This window comes from Strix uralensis, chromosome 3 (assembly GCF_047716275.1).
Source record: "Strix uralensis isolate ZFMK-TIS-50842 chromosome 3, bStrUra1, whole genome shotgun sequence".
Lineage (NCBI taxonomy): Eukaryota > Metazoa > Chordata > Aves > Strigiformes > Strigidae > Strix > Strix uralensis.
Window position 1 is genome coordinate 66,619,397 of NC_133974.1, and position 22,539 is coordinate 66,641,935.

At 36.6% G+C, this 22,539-nt stretch overlaps 1 protein-coding gene across 20 annotated transcripts in view; it reads right to left on the bottom strand.

Annotated features, from left to right (window-relative positions):
• REPS1 (RALBP1 associated Eps domain containing 1) overlaps positions 1 to 22,539 on the bottom strand; it is a 68,867-nt gene that overhangs the window by 33,611 nt on the left and 12,717 nt on the right. For 13 of the 20 annotated variants that reach the window (XR_012628156.1, XR_012628157.1, XM_074862675.1 and 10 more), the window contains 4 exons: positions 18,527 to 18,650; positions 14,086 to 14,282; positions 4,360 to 4,513; positions 3,871 to 3,915 (listed from right to left, as the gene is read on the bottom strand). Coding sequence is in view for 17 of the 20 variants with exons in the window: in XM_074862675.1 (XP_074718776.1) it covers positions 3,871 to 3,915; positions 4,360 to 4,513; positions 14,086 to 14,282; positions 18,527 to 18,650 (520 nt within the window). In the remaining 3 variants the exon portion in view is untranslated. Of the gene's footprint in view, positions 1 to 3,870; positions 3,916 to 4,359; positions 4,514 to 8,542; positions 8,674 to 14,085; positions 14,283 to 18,526; positions 18,651 to 22,539 lie in introns of all 20 variants that reach the window. The other 7 variants (XM_074862673.1, XM_074862676.1, XM_074862670.1 and 4 more) reach the window with 3 other exon arrangements.

Genomic DNA, 22,539 nt, shown 5'->3' on the forward strand with positions numbered 1-22,539 from the left:
TTACCACTAACCTCATATATTTTTACTCCACCTTTACTTCTCCCAACAACTTGTCTTAGTACAGTTCAATTTGTACCCACTTAGCACAGCCCCTCTTCCAAAGCAGTGCTTTGACAGCAATGGAGATGCCAGTAGCCCACACTGTCATCCCTTCTGAGTACTCTCCAAGTATTATAAGAACTGTTGCCTTTCTCCTCTATTCAAATAATCCCAACAAGAATACTCTTGCTTCACTGTTCCTGTTACTCACTCTGCAATGCAATGTTTTAGGACGCAGGATGGGAAGGCTGGAGAACACTGAAGAAAGATTACTAGTAACTGTGAACACCTGGATCTACACACATACTCATGGACTGCCACCAGTCATTAACTCAATTCTCAATCATTAAAACTACATCCCTTTGACATTTGAATTGGAGATAGTCACTCCTCACTTTATTCTCAAACTACAAAACCAGACTGGAAACACTGATGTAGAAGGGAAGGTGGAAGAAAACCGGGTTACAGAGAAGAGTCAGAACAATCACTGGACTTTTATTTTATGATTTGTAACCCAATGAAGAAACAACCTTTAACGGTCTCTGTGCATTTTCATCAGTGAGAATGCCATTAACAGCACTATGAATGGAGAGTAGACCTAAGACCAATTATTAGATTTGAACTAGCTGGTGAAGTCTAATGCACTATATATAGTATGAAGACCTAACTTGAATTCCTGTGGCTGCTCTATACTCTTCTCTAGCTTGAATATCTTACCAACATATTGATAACTTAGGAAAAATGATCCCATTTCCTGTGGGAGAAAAGTTACCCCCTCACTTTAAGCTACAAATGTTGGTGTAAGAAATGGTCTATCTAGATAACATCTGAGTAGCTTGTAGTTTTCAGTAACTATACAAATGTGGGTTTACTCACAGAGAACTAGATTTTCAACTTCGTAAACTAGCAAGAACTCTCCTTACCACCAATCTGTGATGAAACAAAACCAGAAGGCTGGTTTTGTCCATAAAGTAAACAGGAACAATTTTGGCAATAAGCCAAAATGCTATAGAGCTCTTCCCTCCCTGAATCACATACAGGTAAGAATAATCCTTAACTTGTAACAAGGCCAATTATCAACAATTATTGAAGCAGTAACCAGGAAACAAAGAAGTATTGTCCCCTGTAAGCACAGCAAATAACTTAGGACTCAAGTTGCAAGTGAACTGTTCACACAGCAGACATATTCCACTTCTGTTCATGAAGTTTTCCAGTTCTTGATTTCATGAACTGCAGCAAAATCTCTCCCAACAAGAAAGAAGCGTGGCTTAGGGCTGCAAGTTCTCATACATATTCAGACATCAGAACAGAACTTTGATGTAATGCCAAAGAAAGCTAACAGAGGGTCCTATGACTGAATAGAAGACCTCAGATTTATTTTTTTTTTTTACTAATTTGAAATAATTATTTGGATAGTACAAACATAAATGCCCTGTTTTGCTTCCAGTCCAAACAGACTATAAGGTAATGAAAAATAATTTCTAGTCCCTATTCTGACTAACATTTGAAGTGAGGAAGGGGCTCTTTCTCATAAGTTTGTCACCGTCAGCATTCTTCTAGCAGCTGACGCTGTAGTGCAAAGTGAGCTGAAAAGGTAAAAGTAAGAAATTTGGTGCTGTCGTCCCCCCCCCCCGCCCCCCCCTTTTAGCTACAGGAACAGAAAGCTCTCATCTCATATACAATTCTATCTCCTACAAGGGGTTCAGTCATCCACTGTATTATTCTCTGAAGACTGATCCAGATCAGAGATGCAAGCCAGAACTGGGACATAACAACATGATTTTTGAACAGCTTTATCTTAAACTGTTAAATCAAAGACACCTGGAAGACTTGAGAGACTCAGGTTTGAACAGAATTGACTCCAGCATTTAAGGATGAGACCTGAACTAACTATAAACCTAATTCTACGCAGGTGATCAACGTCTATCATTGAAGTTTTAATTCCTGATATTAAAGTAAAATACATGCATCCTTTGGGGCACTCTGCAAAAAGGCTTGAAGAAAGATGGTAACAAGCCTTGGCTTCTGATTTCATATGTGAGCTATTCATGACAGTGCCTCAGAGTCCAGCTACTTATAAAGCATCACTAATACTATCCTAACTGAATTACTGGACAACACAATGACAATGTTTTGCTCTGTTGAGATGAGAACACTACAGCTGTAAGTTATACTTAAGACTTCCGATACAAGGTAAGGTGTAAGGTTTTTTTAAAAACAATTGAGTCATTATCTAATAATTATTCTACAGCCCAATTTGATACAGAAAGCACTATTTAATTTTGTTCGTGGTGGGAGTATGATGACGCAGTGGAGTGTCTTTACTATGCATAAGTCAGAATCTTCCTGTTTAAACACATCTTTCTCCAAACAAAAAAAAAAGTTTTGATTTTTGTCCTTCTGGTTTAAGGCAGCATGCTGCTTATTATTAGACCCATCAAACATTTTCACACTTTAGGTTCCATGTTTTCAGTTGACAACCCCATTACCTTCAATGTTTCACATAATGTGAAATACAAGCAGAGAGACCTGGGTTCTTATTTTTCTTGGATCACAAGTGAAATGGCATAGTCATGCCTTAAATCCTACTGAAATAGTATCATGCACTTGCAAATTACCTGATTTCTCAAGAACATCTTGCATTGGAATCAAGATGAGCTTGCAGTGCTGATTTTAAGAAAAGTAACCAACAGTCTATCTGGTTCTACCTAGATGCCAGCAGAACATCATTTTTCTACAAAATATTGTCCTTCAAAATGATGAACTCTCTACAACAGCTGAAATTCAAAGGAATAATTAATCATCTGCAGTGCAAAAGAATTACCCACAGTCAATCAGGTTAACAATTTTTGTTGACCTAATATATGAAAATCCACTCTATATGTAGCACTGGCAGAACAGACAATCCTTCCATAACAGTATCTCTGAAATACTTTAAACACACTACGTGTTTCAGTATGGAATATGAAAATGGTGAATATTAAGCTAGTTCAGAAATATTTTCAGATTGCTACTGAAAAATTTATCCATTAGACATCACAGGGAAAGCATTGTCAAACTGAAATATTAACATGGTATTACAACTTTATTTTTAAGAGGACAAGATTGAACTCTTTAACAGTAGGACTAGTTTGCATACTTCCCTGGAGTCCTTGACTTCATAAGTTGGAAAAACTTCGCAAGTTAGAAATCAGCTACCAGACAAACTTGTATTTCAGCTTGCAAGAAATGCAAATCAACTAAACTATGCAAGAAAAAAAGTCAAGAAACTTAATGCTGAAAAAAATCACAATGCCTGGATTGAACCCCTTAGAAGTGATTATATATGCAATGAGCAGACTAATAATGTTGGGGTTTTTTTTTTAATTCTAAATTGACTGACACTATCAAAGAACATTCATTCAGGACACTGGCATAAACCTCTACATACAATCCATTTCACTTCTAAAATAAGTTTTATTTCCTTATCCAACCAATTCTAAAAACAGAACCCCTGGTCCTCCACGGATGCTTATAACTACAGAATAACAATAAATTGAAAGGTAATAGATCAATTTTGGAATATCACAACTGAAATAAACCAACCAACCACAGTTCCATCTGAAACTACAGCCTACAAAATGCAACATATTAGAACCTGAATTTGAATTGCTCCATGGTTCCCAAGTTTAAGTCTATCAGACATCAGAAAACAGAACTTTTTGAAATATGAGATATTAAGAGGGAAAGCTTTTTAAACCTTGAGCACAGCAATACAACAACAGGGAGGGTCTTCATGTTAAATGAAGAACAATAAAGGATGAAAAGCTTCATTGAAACAAGAGGTTCTACCTTGACAGATTGGAGATACAGCAGCTTCAGTTATGTTTACATAAACTTTAAAGAAAGCAAAAAAAAAAGGTAAAAGAATTAGTTGTTCTGACAATTCATCTAATCTACCAAAAACACAATTCAAACAAACAATACGTTATCTGCTGCTTTCCCTTGAGATCCCCATGTTTTTGGGTATACTGACAGTTCCTGCACAATTTCAACAGGATGTCAGTTTTGTATTGGAAAACTTTCCACTGGGAAACTTCCATACTTTCTTTCCCTCCCTCCAAACTCTAAGCATTTCCCATACCACCCTAAGGAATGGATCCACCATATGCAAGACCACAGATTCCACAGTGTTGCCATCAACATGAACGTTTGAATCTGCAAGAAAGTTTCCAGGATTGGAAAATACAAAGATATACTGCCCTGAACTCATTTAAGATACTTATTTAAGAATTCCACAACTTTGGGTTACAGCTGAAGCATAACAGAAGACATTTATACCTGGTTGTGCTTCACTAAATGGAGCCCAAAAAGGCCCAGGTCCAGCAAGAGGTCGTTCATTATTCCCTCCGCTGGGATGGCGGTTGTGCTTCCTCCATGTATGTGGAGAGGTTGGTGGGGATTGCTGTGGTGAAACAACTGGAGATGTGGACTCCTAATAAAACAAAGGAACCTTTTAAGTTTTTTACTAAATACATAAAAGCCTATCTAAAACCATTATTTCTAGGAACAACCATCACTGCAGTTAAAGTCTCATTTTAGAGTGAAAACTTTAGTACTTATTAAAATGAGGGAACAGGAGAAGTACAGTATGACTGGGACTGGACGCGTTCACTTCAAGCAATGTTTCCTAATGTATTTTTAACTTGGCATTCTTAAGACAACAGCAATGCCGAGTTAATGACCTAGCTACAAAGGAAACTAGATTACAAGATTCACTTTCACTTGTGATAAAAGTTGCATTTGAACCCAGGTCTCAAAAGAAAAGATTACTTACTGTACAACTTACCATACCTAATTTTCATCCAGTGATTCACAATCAGTTACTTTCATTTAAAAAACAAACCAGAATTAAACATTGAAAAAAGTCACCAGACAGGCCACATTGGTTTTTTTAATATGCAAAAACATAGATATAATTTTTTCAAAGAATGATGCCATCTAGGATATACTTCTCTGCTGTACAAATTACAAGGTAGTTTTGCCCTCATGTTAAGGCTTCTCTTTAATCACATATTGTACTATATTCTCCCTGAACAGGTAGGAAAAAAAGAGAATCATATGTGGAATTTCTACCTGGAATCAGTTCTCATGAGACATTCAGATTACCAGTTATTCCATTTCAAGTAAAATACAAAGGAAAAATAATTTATATTGTACCATGTGAAGTATTTATATAGTAGAAAGTAATCTCCTCCCTACATCTAGATCTTTTGAAATTCCTGTTTGCCAGATCTCCCAATTTGAACTAAACTGTATTAGTGAAAACAAGTACGACAAGAAAGCAAAGCTTGAACTCCGAGTTTCCTGAAAAGTAAAAACAAAGCTAAAAATCTGTTTCAGTAGTAGGCAAAAAAAAGCATTCGGTAGTCTGTCAAAAACTGTTAATATACTATCAAGTACCAACAGCCAGACTGGCTGTAGGCTTCCAAATGATTCTTAAAACTGAACTGGTTTACTCTGCTGAATATTCAAAGGTCATTATGCTTTTTAATCAGTATTACGCCTGCAAAAGTCTAAAAGTCAGTGAGAAAGTGCCATAAACATGCTTTTCTCCAAGTGAGGTACTACTAAAACTACAAGCATCCTAGCAAGAAAGTTTGAGGGCCACGATGACTGGTTACTTTCTAATGATCTCAACTGTCACCATTTTTTGCGTCTGATTTTCCTATTTCCTGGGATACAGGGCCAGCCTGGTTGATTCTGCAACTGAGGTATGTCCTAAAGTTCTGACCATTGAGTCAGATTTTCTTAAATAAATTCCTAGGCCACGTGATTTTGAACTTTCCATTCAAAGCATTTAAATGATGCCCATATGTATTGGCAAAGAACATCACAAAGTGGCTGGTAGCAGTACTAATTCACTTCAACTTTTAATTCAGGGACCAGCTGACTGCACAAAGTCACTGTTTTTCCACAGTACCTCCACCAGTTCAAGATTTTGTTGCAGTTACATGCCTGTCTGAAATTTGCCTGAAAATTCCTTCTCTTAGCATCTTACTTGACAAGAAATTTAGTTTAGATGGCAGTACATTCTCACCCTTACAGGTACATGAGGGCAAGAGGAGGAGTCAGGGCATCCAGAGAGACGCTTGCAGGCTGGAAGCTAGACTGGGGTTGAATGGCGAGTCTGCTTAGCACAGTGCAAGAGGTGCTAGGAGAATCATGATGATGCATCACTGAAATCAATTAAAAGCTTCCTCTTCCATTGGCTTTTATACAAGCCATCCTTTATCAAACAAGATTTGAATGATATTTGATTTTTTAGACAAAATACCATGAGTAAACCTAAGGAAAGCTATGCTTGTTCACAGACACTATTCATCTACTTCAGTACTCTTACTCTGGTACGTCAGACGGTCCAGAAAGATACAGAAGAAAACCCGAGGCAGACAAACGTATGATAGTCTACCTAAAAGGAAACCACTCACTACTTCTAGTAACTCCATGTAAACACTGGAACTCTTGACACATAACCCTCATGAAGCAGCCTGCCCTAGTGAAGCCGACAACTGCGACTATTCAGTAAGCCTCCATCTAACATTTGGCCTTATACTCAAGGCCAAATAGAAAGATATTGTAAATATGATTCTCAACTTCAATTCTTCTAAATGTGGTTCAAGTGGTTCTGTAAATCATATAATAATGGTTATCAGATCATCAGAAGTACAAGCATAATAAATAATTAACTTTGTTCTCAACGTTCCACTCAACATTATATCAGAATTCTGAACATTTACAAATTTCCCACAATTGATTTGGAGCTTCAGCTTGCACTCCAAAATTATTAAACAGCAAAAGCATGTCACCAACTCTGAAGTCAAAAAGGTTCTGGAAGAAGGACAAGCCACATCTTCAGCTTTACCGTCATTACAAGACACATTCCCAAAACAGTTTAAACCAAATTTAGATGGCATTACTGTGGCACCATCCTTCCCTTGTGCAATCCCAGTCACTCACATATACCACTCATGGCATTCATTGATCTAGTTTACTAGAAGCTTAGGAGAGCTAACCCCCTTTTTTTTAAAAAAAAAAAAATGTGTGTATATATATATTTATATATACACAAATATAAGTGTTTGTCTGTGTGTTTGTGTGTGTGTGTGTATATATATATATAAAAATAAAATATGGCTTAGACAAAATACTGATGGCTCAATGCAAGTGTAAAGGAAGATGCAAGCCAGAAAAGACTGGGGAGGAGGCAGGACTGTAGAAACATTGACTCTCATTCAAAAGCAGCCATGGCAAAACACAGTGAGTAGGGATTTATTGAAACTGCAATTACATACAGGTTCATTCACCCCTTATATAGAGGTTAACATCAACTTTGTATGTTTTTGCAGTGGGTAAGAAGTCATTTTCATATACTCATGCCCAGAAAACATCGTTTATTGTACAGTTTCCACTTCAATTTTGTACTGGGCTTCACACTTCAGTATGTTCATTAGAACCACCTCTGTTCAACTGCAAGATACACTCTCAAACTCTCAAAACACTCTCAGTTTATGAGTGTATGTTGCAGCTGAGGAAGTAGGGTTGTTCACTTTGATCTGTCTAATCTATTACTAAAAGAAACTAATTTTGAAAGCCTGAAATATCCAGGATCAGATTTTTCTGAGAGTTTTAGTGTACAGAACCTAACTTCATTGCTCTTCAAAATCCTAACATGTCACAGCTACACCAGTTTGCCTAATGTGGGTTACTGATAACGCAGTGATTTTTTTTCACCAATTTTAACAGAAGTTACCCACCTAATCTCTTTGGGAACTTTGACAATTTTGCTTACCATCTGCATACTGTAGTTGATGTATCATTTATGAGATCAGCTACTACTAAAATCTTATTTTGATAAACTGTTTTAGCACTTTCAATGCAATTATATTTAAACATTTAAAACACTAACTTTTAATTTCTCTCCAAACAACCCTCAGTAAAAAAATCAAAGCAATTACAACATTCTGGTTTTTACTATCTTAAGACATTTATTTTTTCTCTTTACATTATTACAGAAAACAGATGTAAATGAAAGCATGCTGACATAAATAGTTAACTATTTCGCATTTTCATGTGAAATCAAATTGCTAAAAACATTCTTCTCGATTAATCAAAAAATAAGGTTATAGCTAGGAGGCAAAAATTAAGTAATCCATCTTGATTTAAAAAAAATCACATTAAAGTTGTAAAAAAGCATGATTTTTGTCAAAATGGAATTATGAAACCAAGACACTATGAAGGACTCAGAACTTGGACTTTTTTTGACTGACAAGCAGTTACTAAAATTAACATGTTAATTAAAAAAAGGTGATATAATATATATGGCTCTAAAAAAAGAACCTTAGTGAAGATAAGTCAAACAAACTGGCATTAGGCAACACAATACTGTGCTAAAGCAACTCTGGAGGGATCTCAACCTCAAAAGGGCATTGCAAGCATACATGAGTCAAATGAGATTATAAACCTTTTCCTGGATCTCACACCTCAGGCCAGAAGAAAGCCTCCTAAGGAGAATTCCAGAGACAATGAAGCCAGACATGGTATCCGAAGGGTAGCTCTAAGGGTGTTGTGATCCAGGTCCTGATACCACACAGCCTGCATAAGAGTCAGGGAACAGATCCATCATGAAGAAAGATTATGCTAGAGATGGTAATTGCATTGCAGAACCCATGTTTTTGTAATCAACTAGCATTCATACTGAAGAACAAAGTAGTCCAAGGTTCAATGTGAACTTCTCCACATGCATCATGACACAATTTTAGAGAGGGGGTGTGTGGTTCAGCCAATTACAAACTTGTTAGTCTGATCTCAACGGTTTGAAAGGTTTTAGACTAGGTTTTAAAGAAAGTAATAATTAAAAACACAGAGACAAATGGAAAAGAGATCAACTGCAGCATGGGAAATTTTACTTAAGTTGGCTGATACTATTTTTGTGATTTTCTGGACAACGGAATGGCACTACATTTAACCTGAACCTCAGCATACTTCAGTGGGGTGCTAAACAAGATAATTCCAACAATGTGGAGATTAATACAAGAATCTAAGGTGCAAAAGAAACGGCTACAGAAGGAGCAAAGGTGGATTGTATTAGAATGGGAACTATGAGATTGAAGGGAACTTTCTAATAATGCTCCTGAATGACTGATTTGGGTCTTAACACTTTAAGTAACTGATTATGCACACTAAACAGCATGCTGGTGAATTCTGACAACAAATGTAAGGAGACACATGGAGGATTCCTTTCAAGACACAGGTCACAGTAAACTATTACGTTTTAAAATATAAAATAGAGTTTCTTGCATAGTGTAAATTAATACAATAGTGCATAACGAGAAACAATCAGCTGAAAACAGAAGACTGGAAGCACAGGTCAACTATCAGACCATTACAATACGTCAAATTTATAGATTTGCTTTATTCACAGCTGCTAAAGTATATGAGATGAGATATATCAAGAAGAAGTAGGAAAATACCCTAGAAAATAGTATTAATACTGGTGAGATCTTATTTGGAACAAGAAATACAAATCTAGTAAAATATTTTCAATAAGAACAAATTCAAATTGGATCAAAGGCAGAGGAGTATTATGAGGATTACTGGTAACTACTTTATGAGATGAAACTGAGACTATGGATTGCTTTGTCAAGCAAAACAAAGCTAAGGGGGAATACAGTGGTTTTCTAGTAAATACTGGTGGTGTTCTGCAGCAAATACTAAGGACAAAGCTGTTAAAAGAACAGGTATTACCTGATCTGCACAAATTTAAGTGAGAATTCCGATCATATCCCCACAAATATTCCGCTATATTCCTACTAAGGCTCTGGACTAGTTTTCCCCAACGTAACCATTGTGGATAAAAGGTTACAAGATTTCAAGAGAGAACCCTGATTATTTTTAAAAAAACTCATTATCACAGAACCGTCTAGGTTGGAAAAGACCTTGAAGATCATCTAGTCCAACCATTAGCCTAATACTGACAGTTCTCAACTACACCATATCCCTAAACGCTATGTCAACACGACTCTTAAATACCTCCAGGGATGGGGACTCCACCACCTCCCTGGGCAGCCTATTCCAACGCCTGACTACCTGTTCTGTAAAGAAATGCTTCCTAATATCCAGTCTAAACCTTCCCTGGTGCAGCTTGAGGCCGTTACCTCTTGTCCTATCACTTATTACTTGGTTAAAGAGACTCATCCCCAGTTCTCTGCAGCCTCCTTTCAGGATTATCTAACACAAATTCTCATGATAATAGAGGGTTATACTCAATGACATGAGGTTTTTTCCAGTTTTGTGCTCCTAAACAATTTACTTAATACCAGATATATTTTACCTGGAATTACCTGTTCAATCTACAAAATGGAAGTGAACAGAAATGGACTACTGGCAAAACCCTAAAAGAAAGTCACACAACCTCTTACATAGTTAAAAAAGTTGAAATTATCAAATTTTGACTGCTACAGGTGCCAAATTTGAGCTGTCCCCTCCTAAGGCTGCACTGATATAGCAATAAATCAATATATAATCTAGAGTGCCAGTATTATACTTAATGCACTCATAGGTAGACAAGCACCATCAGCTTTACCTTTCATGTGAACCAGGATATAGCAAGGTTCAGCCTATGAGCATTTGCCAGATACATGTTCTTTAGCTGTTAGAGCCTCAACATCTATTGAAACTAGCTACCCCCCCTTTCCTTGAAAAGGTGGCAAGCCTAAAGTAGTACCTGATCAATACCTGGATCACACTTAAAGACACTGGAAAAAGCATTTGCTTTTTGACTTTAACCACAAGATACAAAACATCCAAAGACAGTATCTAACAGACTGATAGTGAGAACATTTATTCACTTGTAAGCTACTTTCAGAAGACAGAAACTACTTCCTAATCTCTAAATGGCTGCTTCTTCTAAGAAACTGTTTTCAATACATTTGTCTTATTCCTTTTAAAAAAACAAACAAAAAAAAGCTTCCGTCTACAATGACAACTCCTAACTCTACTAAGAGAATTTATTTTAAAAAAAGCACAAGAACTCAACAGAATCTAGATTCTCAAGACTGTCCTAAATTAACATTTTTAGTCGTACAGTTACTACTACTGCCAAGGTATAAAGGTATGTATATACACCATGGTTAATGTACCTATGTCAACAAAAGCGCTCATATAGATGTCACACACTGTCAGAAGTGTTCAAATCTACTTAGCCTCTGTTATGTAGGAAGAAGAAATTATGCCAGCAGAAAAAAAAAAAAGATTTTCCTCCAATATCTTATCTACACTAAGATGTGCAATCAACATGCTGTCTAATGAGTAAAGGCATCTTTCTTTATTTGGCTTGACTCCTAGAATCAGTTCTGCAGCTTCCATGACAGCCAGGCATGACTTCAGTCATTTTCTATTAACACTAACAATATTAAAAAGATACAAACTTCTGGCCAGTGCTGTATTTACATAATACTTAGCCATTATAAACTAAAAATACCGCCACAAAAATGGCTCGAGATAAAAAAAGGATGTTATGGAACTTAGCTCACACTTACTTTAAAAGATGACCTCATTTATAGCTATTCTTTGGAAACACACACTGACTGTCATTTCCTGATGCCCTGTCCCACAAGTGAAGCTCATTGAGGGAAACTGCCAAAATAATGCATTGATAAAGAAATAGCTTTAGCTAGGACATTTCAGTAGCCAATACTCTAAGTGAAATTCTTCTACATAAATTATTTGTAATTATATAATATTAACTTACGCATGACAAATCTCTCCAATATAGAAAGCTACACATGAATGAATCCAGTTTTTAAAGGTGAAGATTAAGATATTTTATGATTTCATACAAAAAATGTTTCAGCCAGAGTATTTTATGAAATCAATCTATTTTGAAATGCCAGGCATATTAAAGCCAGTAAACAATAAGAAAAAAAAACCAACAAACCCAAATTCACTAATGGAGTACCTGATAGCTACATGACAAACTCTGAGTGAAGTATCCAAGCTTAACTTTGACACTTAAAATTCCTCCTGAAAGAACAATGATCCCTAGGAAAATGACATGCTGTAATTTACTTCTCAGACTTCAGCTCTTCTCATCCTCATCACTGAAAGAGGTGGCACATAATGAGAACTCACAGTCTGAACGTCTTTCTAGATTTTATAAATCTGAGTGGTATCTCCAGGTGAAGACAACTGGATCAGCAATTTCTACAAAAACATGGATAAAAGTTGTAACCATCTTTTGGAAAATAACCCAATTAGAGTATTTATATGGTTAAGTAAGAAATCTAGGCTCAAGCCCCTTTCTCAGCTTGTTTCTAACATGCTGTCCAAATCAATAAATATTAGACTGGGACAAGAAGTCTGCTTGAATGAATTCATTGTACAGTCAGAAATGTAGAATCAGCCACAGAAAATGCAGTTTTACAATAGGATGCAAAATCAGACAATACTTTCCTGATGTTCTAAACCATGAATGCAATTTAAAACTGCTGGACTCAATGCTGTGTTGTCCATTACATTTGCTCCACGTTTGTTTTCTGGGCCAGCCCTCTCAAAGGACTTGCACACAGAGTTTCCTTATTCTGATGATCCCATACAGACTTGTGCAAAAGAAAGATACCCAGCTGCTTCTATCAGCCAAGATGAAGAAATTAAATTTGGATGCTTATACACCTTTTTGAATATGTGACTTCTTTATCTGGAACCTGAAGACCTCAAACACCAGATTATTTTTTTTCATTTTCAATTTACACCAGTACAGATTCCTGTAACAAATTACAGCTGTTCACTAAAACTCAAAACCATGATGGAAGCATACAAAACAGTATTTCAACCAAACCAAAACCCCATCATCAGATCAAGAAGATCTGTGACTGTTGATTTCTTCATGAAGTGCTTGGAAGTTCTCAAACACAACTACCCAAAACTAGACAACAAGAAGCTATCTTCAATCTACTGCCAGACTTTCTTTCATTACCATCCCCATCTCCAGTTTGGGAGAGAGGAGGAAGTGATAGCCAAACATTGACTATAGATGGCCTCTGCTAATTTGATTTTTCTTTACATCGATCAGTCTGGGCTATATGTTCATGAGTGATTTCTTGATTCCCAGAAAGATTAAGGGATGTTTGCAAGTTCCTCGATTCTTTACAAAACATGTCCAGAAAAAGAGCGTACCATGGGGAAGAAAACAGGTCATTCAACAGTTATGCACAGACACACATACACCCAGCAAAATTTAGTATTTGTACTCAGTGTTCTTGCTTGTAGAAGAGACAATCAGAAAATATTTCCCCATGCAAAGAAAGTGTAAAGACTATCAAATCTAAGGAATTATGAGGAGGCACAGAATTGCGAGCGTTTACAATTTTCATTTATTCAGATATCCCGTAGCTGAAGATGAAAGAACCAGTGAGCAAAACGAGATCAGTTTTCTCATTATTAGAACACAATAAAAATCTATGTGAAAACTTCTAGCTTATTTCTGGTTCTCATTGCGTCTACTTAACAATTAAATAGATAAACAACAAAATGTAAGGCAGAGAAAAGTAACTAATATTTTAAAAAAAATTTTAAATAAAGTATTTCAGATTTAAAGGTACTGAAGCATGTTGAAGGACTAGAATCCAGTCTTCCATGGCATTCAGCACCACTGTTCCAATAAGCAAGAAGCCAATATAATCTAACAAACACGGTATTAATATCATGATGATTACCAACTTGATATTTACTATTGTATCTAACACATTGATTTTCTTTTCTGTCTTAATTCTGTCCATTACCACCAATATTTTAAACACAGATTATAAGACTTCATTAAAAAAAGTCTCCTATGTGCAACTATTTCAGAAGCGTATGTGGTCTTCACGTGTAATACAAATCAGTAGGATTTATTTTTTTTGAAAGAAACTATATTGAAAGCAACAAAGCTTAGAAGCCCTATCAAACTGACATCTATGCAGCAAAGTAGTGGTTAAGAGTCCCATTTAATCTTTTAAGTTAACTTACCTGTTGCTCAGTTGATGTACGTTGCTGAACTGCATCATGGCTCACAGAGCCTTTTTTGACTTGTATCCTGCCAGGTGGAGGAGGAATCACACCTGAATATGAAGCTGGGTTATCAGCATCTGAAGAATACAAGGCTGTGTGTCTTGATTCTTGTTCATTCTTTGACACAACAAATCTGGGAAGAGGGAGGTCCTTTACTGTTAAAAAAAACAGAGCAGGCCATTTACCATACAGAAGTATGATGCTTAAAAATAAAAATGCAGTTCTATTTTGTAGGTAAAATTTCACATGTGCCTCAATTATTTAAACACCAACACTGCTGCTACAGTCAAGCCAACATCTGCCAGTGGGAAAAAAGCAAATACCCTTTCTGCATTATACTTAACAATTCAGCTACCCAAGTCTCGGTATACAAAGAGGACTTCATATAGCTCCATAACAGTTTTGCACTACAACTTTGCATTAAATGCAGTAGCAATCAGATAATCTGGATTTAGCTCATTTTTTTCTTAGTTTTGCCAACATTTCATTATTGAAGTGTGATTTTCAAAATTTATCTACCATTTCTAGCACATATATAAAATGATAAAGCCTTCATACAAAATGGTTCATCAGGAAAACAAATGCTAAAATACTGCAGTATATTCAACATCCTCTTTCAGCGAGGTCGTGTCATGTTTATGTTTACAATGGATCATATAATCTAGTTTTACTGCAAAAATTGCAACTATTGCTTAAACACATCTGTGCACACCTTTCAAAAATAGAAGCTAAATTAGCTGTTTTACTGGGATACAACTGGGAAAATTCCAGTATCACCTCACTTTGTTATGAACACATATAAAGCGAAGTTTCTACAAAATGCTAGGTCCTTCACTTTACATACCACGGTTCAGAGTAGTTTGATATAAAAATGCAAGATTTCTACCATTCTTCTGAATCCCAACCACAACTTTCTTACTGGTCCACTGTGGATGAAAATAAACTGCGAATTTGCTATACAGCTTACTTGGAAACTATTTTTCCAACACAAAACAAACTTACAGGCATGGCTCAAGTTTAATTTCTCTTGCTGACTGCTTACATCAATTACTTTTGGTATTGAGAATGAGTCAGTAGTACCACCAACTGTATTAAAATATGAGATGAAATTGCATACAGTTTATTACATAAAAATTAAACATTAAACTGATTTGTATTTGAAGAGTGTCATTCGAATCCATAGTATTCAACAACTATGTATCCATAGAAATCTTTATTTACCCAGTGTTAAAGAACAATGCTCCTGTAAGAACATAAATTCTTGATTTAAGTCTCTGTCACTAAGCACAAGTCAACAAGCCAAACAGCTTTCATCACAGGGAAGGGGCATGCAAGGGTCTCTTAGCTAAATTTGTGGTTACCTATCATGTGGAAACACTGTTAAAGCAATTCCTGATGCCTTCCTCATTCCTCGATGCCAGTTTTCACATTAGCATTGTACCCCATGCTGCACTAGGAAAGTTACTGACACAGCTAAACAGTGAACTATAGCCAGTCAAAAACTGAAAAGCTCATTGCATACAAGTGAAAATTCATATGCTTGCAAAATGGGACAATACAGACACTAGAACATCCAACTGACAGAGGGAAAGTCTATGCAATCAGTTGTTCCAACACGAGGCTTTGACATGAGATATCTAGCACTATTTCACAAATTAATATAGAGGGCTCAGAAGGAAAATCCTCTATTGTCTGCTTTAAAAAAATGTAGGTTTGTTTTGCTGTACTAAGTTTTTACATGGCGAATTAACATCTGCCATTTTTACCTTTCTCCTGTCTTTTCCCCGTAACAGCTGAAAAACCTCACTTCAACACTACAACATGTTACCTTTAAGAAATCCCTCAATTATAAATGCAATAGCTATTATGAATGGAATTAAAACTTGAATAAATTAGAAAGTTCTCTGTACTTTTTATACCCACATCCTTGTTAACATCTTTTTCCACACTTTGAAAATAAACATTACTTTGAAATAGACACTGCTCAATTTCTCAATTTTTACCTTCCTAGAAGGAAAATTTTCTAGAACAGCAAAGGAACAACAGATTTAGAGGCTTGTAGTATAATAACTAAAGCCAGTATTTTTACTACACTGCAGATGTGAGTAATCAAAGAAGCACTTAGTTAACTGAGAATCAATTGGATGACATTTGTGTAGGATGGACTTAATACTCAAAATTTGACTGTAGTCTCCACTCAGCAACTCACATAAAGCAAGCTTCCTGTTTACTGAAGAGACACATAGTGAACAAAAGAAAAAAGAGGAGAGAAAATACCAAGAGTGAATAACCTTAAGAAAATAATTGAATAGAACATGCATAGAAAGCAGAGCTAAAAAGTAGATGTCCTAAAAACACTTAACCAGTTTTAAATGTTTTACTTTGAAGAGAGAAAGAGTTATATGGTTTAGTTTGGGATGGCTCTAACAGTTCCTCTTCAAGACCTCTTGGAGATGGACTGCGGGCAGAACCCAGCTGGCAAGGCTGCTGGACCCCAGTTTTCAAAGGCAGGCAACCCTAGCTCAGAATCATTTTATAAGTCTTCAGCCTTCTGTATTTTAGCTGTTTAGTAGCTGCTACAACACTTGAATCATCCTACGAGCAGGAACTTCATAGACAGGACTGGAACCACTGCAACCAAGGCAACAGACAACCAAAGCTAAAAACAGTTAGGGTAAAAATAAATGTTCCGTCAATTGTACTTGTATTTAGTAAGTTTGGAACCAGTTACAGAAAATTATTCCTAGAAGTCCAGAAATTATTACAAGTATTTCTAGTATTGTCATGAATCAAGGAAATGTATTCCATTATAAAAGTTCCAATGGCTGCTAATTTTACAGCAATATGTTTTATATTTTGAAATTAATTCTGTACCTTCACTTCAATTTCTTCCTTCAAATTTATTCTGATTTTTTTTTTTTTTAAATAGAAAAGCTCCTTCCAATTAAGGTATCTTGCATTAAAATAAAACCAAGCACATAAAAACTCCGGAGAAAGCTAGAAACACAGATTTTAGTCTTTGCCTTCTTCAATGGGCATGTGATGAGAAATCCCAAAATTGTTGTATCAAGTCTCAGTTCCATCAGATATTAAGAGTCCAAGGTCCCTTTTCCAACTTTCTGATTCTAGGGCATTCTGCTATAACTTGCCGAAGCTTTAGATTTGGAAACACTCACCAGGAAAACTGTTTATAAACACAGGATGGCTTATGAAGTGGCATATGAAGTGACTCGAATAGTAGCAAAATGTTGACTGAAACCATGCACTTTTCCAAAAAACTACACAAAACCATGAAAGCAGTACATACTGTTTGTACAAGCCTAGAATAAACATAACTAAAAACATACACAATGATTCCTTTCTTTTTTTATAGCTTTGTCAAATACTTCAGCCCTATCAGATTGTTTTTAACATAGTCTCCTTAACTACTCTGTTTAATCTATATCCTTTAGACACAAAAAACTCCTAAGCTTTCTTTTAATTATTGGCATATATAAATTATACCATAACATGTATTCTACAGACATAAAATCTACTAGGGAAGTCACCTTAATGCAAAGCTGTGCTCCAAAAGATATTTTTAAGTTGTGAGCCGTGTACTATGCTGCCAAGGGCTACAGTGGCTTAAAACTCATTATTTCATCTTCCTAAGTCTCTTTTCATCTTACAGAGCAACACTGATGTGGACTCACTTATGTCACTCAGAAGGCTACAGTAGAGCCTTGTATGAAAGCTCTTTCTGGTGTTCTGAACCATCTTTCTAGAGCGAGTCTTTCTCCTGTTCCTATTTCACTACCCACACCGCAGCTGACCTTTGAAAAGTAGGATAACGTGTTCTGGCTGATAACCAACTTCAAAGATCTTTTACAGGTCAGGTTTTTTCACTGAAATCTTAAACCACTAATCTTCATATTTGCACTAAGAAAGGAGAAAACTGTCAAGCCAAGTGCGAAGGAATGTGACTTTAAAAAAGGTGACCTTTCATTTGTTGCAATCAAGGCTTCATAAAACTCAGCAACTACAAAAGCCTGCAAATGTTGCATTCTTCTTTTCCTTCCAATTCACACTAGTCCTATTAGTACTTTATTTAGAGCATACAGCACACAAGTTCTCACATTAGTAATCTATAGAATGAACTTGTGCCTACACAAGTCAGTAGTAGTTGTTCATTTACCCCATGAAGAACACAATACTTGTTCAACAGAGTAAGGTATTTCACCTCATATTTATTGCATAGTAAGAATACACTCATAGCCTCTCCACAACTTTTTTTAAAGTTAGCAACATGTATAAAAAGACATATCACACTAATTTATACAAGGTTACTCTACAAGAATCCGTGAGCCAAGTACAATAATTCTGCTTAGCAACTCAATTCTGCCCGAATCCTGTGATTTACCTGTATTTAAGCTTTCCACTCTTAGAGGGAGACCAGATTGGGCAACAGCAACAAGTTTCAAAGCAATGTAAAATTGACTTCTTCCAAAATAGCCAAGTCTCGTTGCACCACAGAGCTCCATAATCTGAAACAAAACACAGTTACTTGTACAAAGAAACTTAAAACACGAACTGCTCTACAGAGGCAATTTCATACATTTAAGAGCGGCATGGCTTGCACTCAATGCTCGTAACAATTTCCTATATACAATCTTTCAGTAACAACTTCACTGCAATCTCTAAATGTGACATGAGTCAGAGTATGTGATTTCTCACAACCAGAATAAACACCAAGTCAAAAATTTAAGTTTTTCCCAATTATCCACCTATTCTTTCACCTAGGTGTTAGAGGCTCTACAGAGTTGATATGAGATAGACTAAGAGAGAGTAAGTGGGGTCACATTCCTTTTTTTAAGAAAAAAGAAACAAACAAAACAACCCTCCACAAAAACCCCCAAAAAGCAAAAACACCAAGAAAGCACATAATAAACATCCTGTGTCACTATTAGCCATTCCATTAGCAGCTATATGCTATATCTGTCTTCAGTAACTGCAACAGAAAAGGACCAGCATTCAACATTCTTAGTATTATAGTCATATGTAAAACAGAAACACAAAATGAAGACTTTCAAATAATTCTCAGACAAGACTGAACAATGTTACTGATCAAGTTAGAGAAATGGTTGCCCCTCAAACTTCTCCATGAAGAATTTCAATAACAAGGTTAGAATTTATAAAAAGTGAAAAAGCTAGACAACTGTAAATGATACCTTCCAGACTTTTCTGATATGTTTGCTATAGCTCAATTTTTAACTTATAAAGCAAACACAAAGTGTTCATTCAGAACACAAAGAAGTATCCACACATATGCATGGATTTCAGCATTGCAAGAGAATGCAGAACTTCAGGTTCTCCAAAAACGCCACAGATGCTGTTTCATTTAAGAAATACAACAAAGAAGTGGGGTTATCTTACTTCCTTTTCTTCCCCTGGTGTTCTAGATAAGGGAAAGGTGGTTTTGCCTTTCATTATGAATTTTGAGAAATTTTGGTCCCTCCAGACAACAGCCATATATACAAACATACTGACTGCACACCCCTCCACATCGAAGACCTGCAAACTTGCTGAGGGTGCATTCCTGCTTATGCCAAGTCACTGATAAGATACTAAGCATGACACGTCCCAAATCAGACTCTCCGAGCTCTATGACCCAGACCGCCTTTTTACCTACTAGCAGTCTCATTTAGACTGTAGTGTTCCAAGGAAGACACAAGGATGCTCTTGGACACGATAGTGAAAGCCTTGTTGAAGTGAAGGTAGATGACATCACTGCTCTTCTCTCCTCAACCACAGTTCAGTCTTTCCATGACAGCAGACAATCTGGTTGACAAGTACCCTTGGTAAACCCACGCTTGGTAATCCTAATTACTGTTTTCACCTTCATATGCCTAGAAATGGCTTCCAAGCAGACTTGCTCCACAATTTCTCAGGGACTGAAGTGCAGCTGACCAACCTGCAGTTCCCCATATCAACCTTCCTGGCCTTCCTGAAGATGGCTGCAACATGTCTTTCTCCACTTGTTGAGGCCCACCCCTGAACTCCACAACTATTCAAAGAGAAAGCTGGCTTGCAATGACCTTAGCTAGCTCTCTCAGCACCCTCAGAAGCATTTAACCTAATACCATCAACTTTAGATTTCTTGAGAGATCCACCAATCTTCTTGTAGTACTACTAGTTTCTCTCCTCCTACAATCTCATCTCCAGGCACAAAGGCATATGAGACCTCATCTGTGAAGATCAATGCAGAGAAGCACAGAGAATCTCAGTCTCATCTACATCCATGGATGCTAATTTCTGTCCTCACCCTTCCCACCAGAGCTCAATTTTAAGTTCCCTGTTTGGCAAATCTGGTCTCTTGAAACATCTGCTCATTTTCCTAACTAATGGGATGGACTCTTACTGAACTTAGAGCAAGCTGTCCTGAAAGATTTCCCAGCTTTCAGAGGGCACAGTTCTGAAGGGCAGAGGAGCCCTGCTCGCAGGCAAGTTCTAACTGAAAAAAGTCAACTACATTTTCACCTAGCAGCAACTGAACCACATGATCCATGTATGGTAACTCCATAGAATCAGATAAACAGATGGGTTTATTAACTACAGCTGAGCTAGATATGGCTCAACAAAAACCTGCTCAGGTATTTCCTTACTGTGCACCAGGATTCTAGGACCTCATGAAAATAAGCTGTCGTAAAACCTGCCACAGGAAGGTGTGGGAAGTTGACAAACACTTAGTTCAAAAGAAGTCCCAAGAGGATCAGCAGGTCTAGGGCTGTGCATGCAGCTCAAATCCTGCTGGACAGAAGCTAGCTGCATTAAATCATTTGGTTATATCTGCATTACACTTCCCACATTGTGCTACAGCACCTGTGTTATCTGCATTTTCCCATTACAATATTTCTGCAGCATGATGTCTGGACAGAAGTCGGGATAACAGGGCATTTTCTAAAGTTCAGTAACTACAAGAAGAGAATTAAATACAGCCAAATACAATACATTTGTTTCAATAGGTTAGTTGGACTACAAGAAGTGCCATGAGGAAAAAAGTGACAATGTACACTGGCAGGTGACAATTCAAACAATAAAAACTTTGCTACATCAACATCTAAAATAACTTGCCTGTACCCAACTTAATGCCAAAAATAACTACACTAAGTTTAAATAATAGGCAGAACTAAAGCAGTGAAAATTTAAGAGACAGCTAGCGATCAAAACCAGTGCAACAGCAAGAGCAATTCCTTTTTTTAAAGCATTGTATCCTGGAAGACTGATGAACATCCACATACTTGACTACACCCAACACAGAAAAAGCTTGTAGAGCTAGTGGCCTAGCACTGACAGATGAATAACTGAGGAGACTCTGGAAAAGTTTCTTATGAAAGGAAGCAATGACGCAGGCATTTGAAGCCTATGGAATCATTAGGCAGTAATGGCTTTGAGCAATTTCAAAGCCAGTGCTGGACTAGAAATTACCTTGTTTGGAACTAGTCAGTACTGCCAGACTGAAAAAAACAAACAGTTAAAAACAAAATTAATAATTAAGCTACCATGGTAGATAAGTATTAGAAAGGAAAGACAAACATGGATTCAAAGTAAATAAATATAAATGTAGAAAATACACTAATGTAAGTATCAAGAAAAGGAAAAAACTAAGGATAAAAAAAAACCACAACAAAAAAGAATGCCCTTATGCTACTGAACAAGTAGCTGTGAAGCTACAGAACACAGAACATAACCCAATCAGAAACATGACGGAAGGTTGAGTAAAATGATTAAATGCAGATATCTAGTGAAGACTCATCTGCTGACTGACAGCATGCTTAAACATACTTAAAACAGCCTACCTATAATCTCCTTGAAGGAGGATTTAAACATTCAACAGATAATAAGCTATAGTGATGGGGGGCAGGGGGGAAAATAATAACAACAAAATAATCAAGGGATTGCTTCTCTGAGATTTAAGTTTAGGGCTTTCAACTTCTTAGGAAGAGAGAGGATAAGGAATTTCCTTAAACTCTTCAAGGAATGCAGAGCCATCTTCAAGACAAAATGCTCCATGACTGTCCTCATATCCTCAGATACGAAGATCCTGAAGTCACACTACTGCAGTTAACTGGATTAAGGTCAACAACTCTGAAGCTTCAGAATTACTGGAAGTTGTTGATACAAAAGAAGAACAACTCAGTGCAGTAGCTGTAAATTATGAAATTGCACATTCAGTCATCATACTGCAAAGAAGCAAAGCAGCATCAACAGTATCAGGAGTTGGCACAGATCGGATATGCACAGGAAGCAGTATGTTGACAAAGGGCACCGTTTGAAGCACATACCTTCTAGAACTCTTACAGGTTTCAAATAAGAGGTCCTTGAACTTAGAAAGGTTTGTGAACCAAAAAAACCTAAGACTTGAGAACCTTTAAA